An 8,858-nucleotide genomic window follows, 5' to 3' on the forward strand; every position below is an offset into this window, starting at 1 on the left:
AAATCCAAGGGGTCTGAATAGTTTTGCAAGGCAAGATAACTAATTAAAAGGTAAGCCGTGCCTTTTTCCTCCGCACATGCTGTAAATGAGTTCCTTAATCACTGTGTGTATCCTTGTGTATGTTTAAAGTGCTTTAGGAACCAGTTATCCAATGTGAAAACCCTTAAATGTCCATATCCCTGCTGTCATATTGGAAATTAAAGTGTATGTGCATGCCTCTGATTTGATGTCTGATTTTTAGATAGGGAGAGCTATAAAAATGTACTTTACATATCATATTTAGGATACACTTTAACAGTTAACCATGGACACTTGACCTAGACACTGATGTTATATTTTTCACCTTGAACAGTTAAGGTTTAGCTTGAGGAAGGGTAGCACCTAGATCTGTGCCTATGGTCATTATCTATGCTGAGGTGCCATAACAGAGCATGTGCCGGGAGTCACCAGAGGGGGCAGCACCTCCCCACAACAACAACAACACTCGTCCCTCCATCCCCTATTATTGGATCCTGGGAAAAACTGACTTATAGATGATGACGACCATCATACCGCTTTTTCTCTCTCTCTTTCTTTCTCTCTCTCTCTCACTTACTCACAGCCCACTGCTCTGCTCCACCAATAATGGAGTGACTTATGGTATTGTTATTGTATGGCAGGCAGACAGGCAGATGAAGCAGGCAGCATAAAATGGAAAAGCAATTAGCTTTAGCTAGGTTCAGGGTTGTGTTGCGAGTGTGATGATGCATGTCTCTGGCTCCTGCATCATTCCTGCGTCACTTTCCTACCCAGTCCTCTGTGTACAGCTAATACAACCACGTCACATACACTTAGTATACAAAATATTTTACGAACACCTGCTCTTTCCATGACATATTTCCATGACTGACCAGGTGAATCCAGGTGAAAGCTATGATCCCTTATTGATGTCACTTATTAAATCCACTTCAATCAGTGTAGATGAAGGGAAGGAGAAAGGTTAAAGAAGGATTGTTAAGCCTTGAGACAATTGAGACATGGATTGTGTATGTGTGCCATTCAGAGGGTGAATGGACAAGACAAAAGATTTAAGTGCCTTCGAACGGGGTATAGTAGTAGGTGCTTTGTGTACTGGTTTGTGTCAAGAACTGCAACGCTGATGGGTTTTTCACGCTCAACAACTGTATGTATCAAGAATGGCCACCACCCAAAGAACATCCAGCCACCTTTACACAACTGTGGGAAGCATTGGAGTCAACAGACTATTGGAGGTGCACAGTACTTCATAGAGCCATGGCTACATGGAACTCTATTACACATCAGGTAACTGATGTAAGCAGTAGAATCTCATTTAAAAAACAGATAAAAATACACATTATGGAACAGCGGGGACTGAGAAAAGACACACACAGGCACAGACACACACGTGCACATGGACGTTGTATTGTAAATATGTGGTGGTGGAGTGGTGACCTGAGGGAACACACTGAATGTGTTGGGTAGTAAGGTGTTATGAACTGTATGTAACGGTCTTATGTTGCTGGACCTCAGGAAGGGTAGCTGCTGGGGATCCTTAATAAATAGAAATACAAACATGGGCCAGCATCCCTGTGGAATGCTTGACACCTTAAGTCCATGCCCGATGAAATTGAGGAAAATGTTTGGTATACTCAGTTTCTGTCCTCAATTAGGGACTATGGTTTCAGCAGTCATTATTTTAATTGATTCTGTCATGTCTAAGTGAAGCGGTCAGATTTATGAACAATACTTTAACTCTTAGTGTGTAATGAATTCCGTCTACCTGTAGTGTGTGTGGGAATGCTTACTCAATGTGTAAATTGAGCCATCTTTAGAGGAGCTGTAATAACTATTTTGATCACTAGTATTACTACTGTATATATGCAAACTCCCTTACCCATTTGGTTTATAGGGTTTCATCAATGACTGAGGAAGTTTTACCAGTAGGTCAAGATGACGACACAAGTATGATTTATGTACAAAAAGAGATTTAATTGAAAAGTTTGTATAAAAAAAAATATCTCCAGATCTCTATCATTCATGTCATACAGCTAAACTGAAAGAGAATATCTAACACTAGGCAAGCCACAGATTCATCATAGTCACTAACTAGAATAGCCCTATCCAACCCAATAGCCATACGTGTACCATGGAGCTCAATGCATGTAGACCGCACACGTGTAATGTACCCCCAAAAAAACAGATGTACTTTTAGATGAATTATTCCAACATTACCACAGAAAGGTCTATAATTAAAAAAAAAAAAAAAGTTAAATAACATTCATAGCTCTTCCAAATGTAAGTAAACCTTGTTTTATTCCCTTCAGACAACTTCAGTGCATCCATCCACAATCAAAACAAATTGTGTAAAAGAAAATTATTACAGGAATGCAAAACAAAAGGCCATGTAAAGATATGCAAACTCTGGGATTTCTCACTCTTAAACATCAACAATAAATAAATAAGCACAAGAGTGTGGAATGTCTACATGTTGTGAAGAAATGAAAAGCATAGGAAGAAAAAAAACCTGCACAATATTTGTATTGAAAAAATAGCCCATGAATATTGCATTGATTGTGCATTTCACACTTAAGCCATGGATATACCAGTTCAGGGCAGGAGATATAGTGCCAGCTACGAGATGGGGGAAAGGCAATACATTTAAATAAAATACATTTCCAAGGGGCTAAACACACAGATATAATGTAGTTTTAATACACATTCAGAAATGAAAGGATTCAATTTTGAGAAATACAAATGACTGAGGCTATAGTATGAGTGAGCAGCTTAGTAAGTGTGAGTGAGTTGTTTCAAGCATTCCATGGTCAACACATCCCCCCCTCCTATGATCCCTAAGCATGCTGGGTGGTGTAGTTTACCACACTGTTATGGAAGAAGACAACTCATCTCCATCATGACAGGGTGGGATACGTACAAACAAACCAGCCGGAAAGGGCTATAACAAAACAAAAATGGACAAAAGTCCCGAGAAGCAGCTTTCAAAAAGGCACTACAAATCAAAATGTTTAAAAATAAAGTATTCTCCTAGCTCTATGAGAGCAGCCATGTCAGTCTGAATAGGGGGCTTTAAACCAGATGCATAAACCCACCGTCATAACAAATTAGAAAATAATAAAGTACAAAATAAATAGTCACTGGTAAAGACCGCCCCAAACAGCAAATGTCCCACATTAGGAAACAATTAATGAGGTATAAAAATAAAAGATCAAAAGGATGAACAAACTGTAATAAATTATAATAATTCCATACAAAAAAAATGTTTTCTGCCTGCCCAAGCCATGGTGGGGCATAAGGACCAGAGCCCTTTAAGTCCAGTTAACACCCCCCCTCATGTCCATTCTTTCCTCTCATCCCCTCTTTCATAGGCTCTCCTTGCTGGAGCTTGTGCTAGATATGTCCGTGTTGATGGTCCTCAGCCGGATGTCCCCATCCTCCGTCTTGGAGGATATCGACACTTCCCCAGCCAAGCGCATCCAAGGGTGGTCCAGGATCTGTTCCAGAGTAGGCCTATCTGAGGGCCGTAACGACAGGCACCACTTGATCAGCTGCTGGCACTCTGGAAGGAGGGAGAGGAAAGGGGAAAACATTAATGAGTATTTTATTTTGTGGGAGAATCTCAAGAGGGAGATTGGTGTATAGGAACACACAAGAAAAGAAAAAAGAAATGAGTGTTTAGAAATGTGTTTTAAGATTAGAAATGAGTGAATTATTGTAGATTGTATATTGGAGGTAGTACACACCATTGGACACTCTCCTCCTGAAGTACAGTCTCCCCTGGAGGATTTCCTCATCTTGCTCAAAGGGGATGTCTCCACAGACCATGTCATACAGAAGCACCCCTAGCGACCACACCGTAGCCGAGCGCCCGTGGTATCTATGGAAGCGAATCCACTCTGGCGGGCTATATACTCTTGTACCTGGAGAAAAAGGGGGGGAAAAGGCTCATTAGTGATGTTTTACTTCTATAATAGTGATGTTTACTTCTATAATAAACATCAAACAGTTTATTTGGGGCATTTCATGTGACAATAAAAGGACTATATTGCAATACTGTAGGATTTTCTAAGATATTATAAATTGATATTTTTAAAAAAAAGAGTGTGATAATGTCTCTATAAAGGCCGAACAAGGCAAGTGTAATTCCATGCAAACAAGGACTTATACTGGCATTATAATGCCCTTTTTTTCTCCACAACTCGGGCATGAGTAACTTGGATACCAAAAAAAAAACTTGAGTGCAACGCGAGCTATCACGTGACATGAATCAGCCCAAGCTCAGGTTTCACAACAAACAGATGTTACGTGGCAGCTGACCCAATAGCCATTACCTAGGCTTTGAAATGTGCTTTTCTTGTAACATAACAGGCAATGATCAACATATAACAACCTATTTTACTACACTAGTGTGTTATATTATTGACTAATATGAGATAATGTAAAGAACCTTTATAAATAACTACATAAGGACAACAAAATGAACATGGCTGATAATGTTACCACCTGAAGGGGGGGGGGGGGATTACCAGCTGATGATCTAATAATAGTATAGTATCTATATTAAAGCCAAAAAGACTCCAAATCTAATAAGTGTATACCTAAAAGTCAAAAATAGCTGGAGTCAAACAAATATAGCTGGAAGCAAGTCAAGGGTCAGTGCAGACTATCATGCACCTTCAAAAACAAAACCAGAAAATACAATGGAGCCACTGCTGGCCAAAGCACTGAGGAAGGGTAGGGTGCGTACCGTCAAAGTCAGTGTAGACTGTGTCCTTGAGAATCGCCCCTGAACCAAAGTCAATAAGCGTGAGGTCCCCAGTGCGTAGGTCTACAAGCAGATTTTCATCTTTGATATCTCTGTGAACTACTCCGCTGCTGTAGCAGTGGCGGACAGACTCCAAAACCTGACGGAAAAATCCCTTCGCAGTCTCCTCGTCCAAAGCGCCCTTCTCAGTTATGAAATCGAAAAGATCCTTAACCAGCTCCGGTCGTTCCATGACAATCAACCAGCCGTCTGGTCGCTCATACCAATCCAGGAGTTGTATAACCCCTCGAAACGACGAACTGACTTTCTTCAATAAAACAATCTCCAAAGGCACGATCACACCATTCTGTAAGAAAATATGAATCACAAATGAGTTGAGTAGAATCGATTCAAATATCAAACGACAACTAGCATGGGTGAAAAACCAAAACAAACCGGAGTGGTGATACTTACAATAGTACCCCATTCGGTCACCCGCTCCTTCTGCACGTGTTTAACTGCGACCTAATTTCGAGGTTAAAAATACATATTAGATACATTCTAGCCAGACGTGAAGACATGCATTGTAGCAACAACTAAATTAGTCAATAACCATGAGATAGATGCCTTGATGACGCCATGTGCCGAGATCAAAGCATTCCTATTCTTACCGGTGCGTCATCCGAGAGCCGACTACCGGCATAGACTGTACCGAATCCACCGCTGCCGAGCACGGATCCCACCTTGTAAACCTTTTCGAACGGCTCCTTTTCCACTTTAACTGAAGAAACATCAAATTGAGAGCAGATAAGAATAAACGATAGCCACTCGAGTCGCAGCCGTTGACTACTTTCCAGACAAGTTACTAACTAATATTAGCTATGTTTGTTAATAAATCACCGTTGTCGTGCATATCCACCACACGAAGCCATTTTACATAATTCAACGCACAGGATTTTAGAGTTAATTAAATAATTGTATTTTACTAACTATTGGACGCAATAATGATTGCAATATAAAGCTACTTCACTAAACAGTGCAACAGTATTTCTGGCAATGTACGAAGAATGACAGCGGGTTCGAATCATACCTGGCTGGAGCTGTATTTTCACCGGGTCCATGCTCGAAGGGTTGCAAATGTGTGAGAATGAGCCAAACTTTGACAGCAACATATTCGAACGGAAGACAGACGAAATCCTTGTTTATCTGAAAAGGTAGATCCCGATCCAATCCTATGGAAATATGATTGAAAAGGCTAGCTAATAAATCCAGTGTGCCAACTCCACCCGCCCGTCGCCGTGACTCAAATACAATGCAGCCTCTATCTTTTCCAGATTAGAAACGCCGAGAATCCTGTATCTTGATTTCTGCACTTGGAAGATTACAGTTTTCTTGAAGTACTGAAGAAAGGACACTTGCAGAGCTGTTAACTGCAATCGAAGAAGTTTGTAAGAAATCCAAGGGACTTGTGTTGATATCACGGAACGGATTTGAGCTCTGGCACAGTCTTTCCCTACCTTTTCTATAACGCCAATATTTTTGGACGAGTGGATAATGGTTATATCCCTCCGCCCCGAAACACTACTCGGTATTTTACTGGAATTTGTTTTAATATCCGGCAATAATTAATTGAAATGTAGAGATTTTCCAAAATATTTTTTTTTAAAAACAACAACCATTGTGTAATTTATCTGATATAAGGATATGTATACACGAACTACTTTCTCATAGTACGAGACTCCCAAGGATCTCTTGTCTGGAGGTTTTGCGCTGTGTTGACAAGCGACCTGGAGAACTCAACCAATAAGATGGTATATATTTACCATGTTTTCGATTTGGACCAATCAAATGCTCATTATTATAAAGAGGTGATTTGCGCGCACGTGGCGGGAATTCCGAGACGCCACTTCCTCTGGGAAACACTGAGCGTTCGAGTGGATCGCCGCCTTTCAAAGTGTTTCACAATGGGGATAAAAATGGTCCAACATGCGACTACATGGACTTTACAACAACAATGTGCATGTGATCAAAAGTCATGCAGTTTTACCCAGGCGAATGGGACCAAATACGTGACTGAAACGGGATGCACATTTTCGCGATTCATGTGGAACCAGCTGTTATTCTTCGTAACTAACCTTGCTGTAAATTGCCAAAAATAATGCACTGTTTAGTGAGCTAGCTTTATGTTACAATCATTTGAGTCTCTCTCGCCCAAATTGATAGTACAATGTACATACATATATTTACCGTTTGGGAGTGTGTGATATGGGTGTTATAGACATGTCTATTTCGACTTAACAAATAAAACCGTTCGTAAACTGAGCCTTGCTGTTGGAAAACCACATCGGTGTCTGACCTTTGGCTGTAGTAGATGCACCTCCCCCGACTTCACTCAACTTTCTTCTGCAGTGGGTTCCTTCAGGTTTACCACTCAAACAAGCCCACTCTTTTCACAGCATTTCACCAGGGAGGTGGGTTTTAAAGTCTAGGTACCAGTTAGCGTCGTCCTGCAAAGAGCTATTGGTCGTGTTCGAGAGCATCAACACGACTGCAGGCCGACTGACTCGACAAATCACCTTGCATCATAAATCATAAATAACGACTCATTATTATTTGTAATTGTCAGTCAATCACACTTTATTTGTAATTGTCAGTCAATCACACTTTACCCTTGATAGATTGCGCTTTTGATCCTCTCGAACACGGCCGTTGTTTTGACAGCTGGCTCATTGCTGGAGCTTTCACAGCCTGGCATCTTTGATCAGCCAAATCTAAAATATTCGGTTTCACCAAAATACTGTTCTAACCTTACAGAGGCATATCCAGTATCTCTAGGAACAATACTTAAGATTAATTGGATTTAATGTGTCCTTCACTATCAATTAAGCTTCTAAAACTTGCTTTTATTCAGGGTCTCCCATTTTCCGCATTTGGGCTGCCATTGTAGTCATTTCTAGACGACGCAGTCACGTAAGAGTATAGGCTTTAAAGTATATATAGGCTATAAAGTAATCTCCCACTTCTACAGGCAGACATCCTCAGACCCAGGATAAAAATGTGTTTCAACGCTTATTTGATAGCGAAGGACACAATTGACCCAACAAATCTTAAATATTGTTCCTAGAGATAGTGGATATGCCTCTGTAACATTAAAATATCATTTTGGTGAAACCCAATAGTCAGGGGTGGAAAAAGTACCCAATTGTCATACTTGCGTAAAAGTAAAGATACCTCTTAAAACCTCTTTATGGATTAGCCCCCTTTTTTTTTCCAATTTTCGCCTAAAATGACATACCCAAATCTAACTGCCTGTATGCATGTTCTTGGTACCATTTGATAGGAAACACTTTGAAGTTTATGGAAATCTGAAAGGAATATAGTAGATAGTAGATCACAATACACAATAGATCAGGTAAAAGATATGTTTTTTTTTTTTGTTGCATCATCTGTGACATGAAAAAGAAAACCCACACATTCAGCTAGGAAGCTGGAGGTGATTCAGATGGTGTCCACAAGACTGATAACTTCAAGAATGAGCAAGCTACATGACATTTAGTATGAAGTCACCCAGGTGTCTCTCATGATTTGCCCAAATGTACCTAAGTGGCCGAATTGGTAAATTTATACATTTTCAAGAACATAACTATAGAAAACATACAAAAATGCTATGCTAATAAAAATAAAAGTTTACACACTCCCAGGAATGTCATACATGATGAATCATTAGCTTCCCTACATAAAAGGTACATACAGGAGTGGCAACAAGAATGCTGATCCAATGTCTCCAAACACAGAAGTGAAATATTTAAGATAAGGGGCAAGTTTGCAGCCAAAGCTGATCTAATGTCACAAACCACACACAAAGTAAAAAATAAAAAAATGTACACACTATTTACAATTACACTATTTAGAACATCCTCTACCCAAGATTGTGCTGCTGGTCCCAAATCCCAAGTCTCTTTCTGCTGTAACATCCTCTACTTGTAGGCTGGCTGGGTATTCACACCTCTAGATGGCTGGGCGGGGGTTTCTTGTGGAGCCAGAGAGAGCAGCCGTCAGACTAAGTGGGGGATGGAGGACTTGAATGTGGTGTCTTTGA

General features: G+C 40.3%; 1 protein-coding gene across 1 annotated transcript; it reads right to left on the bottom strand.

The window, feature by feature from the left end:
* Positions 1-2,294: 2,294 nt before the first annotated feature.
* On the bottom strand, positions 2,295-6,608 carry LOC115133255 (serine/threonine-protein kinase pim-3-like). The gene is made up of 6 exons (XM_029666300.2): positions 5,850-6,608; positions 5,431-5,540; positions 5,234-5,284; positions 4,763-5,126; positions 3,759-3,935; positions 2,295-3,574 (listed from the first exon to the last, which is right to left on the bottom strand). The coding sequence occupies exons 1-6, from the start codon at positions 5,929-5,931 to the stop codon at positions 3,378-3,380; spliced, it is 981 nt and encodes a 326-aa protein (XP_029522160.1). The 5' UTR covers positions 5,932-6,608; the 3' UTR covers positions 2,295-3,377.
* Between the last annotated feature and the right edge of the window lie 2,250 nt (positions 6,609-8,858).

The sequence above is a fragment of the Oncorhynchus nerka genome, linkage group LG8, assembly GCF_034236695.1.
Source record: "Oncorhynchus nerka isolate Pitt River linkage group LG8, Oner_Uvic_2.0, whole genome shotgun sequence".
NCBI classification, from domain to species: domain Eukaryota; kingdom Metazoa; phylum Chordata; class Actinopteri; order Salmoniformes; family Salmonidae; genus Oncorhynchus; species Oncorhynchus nerka.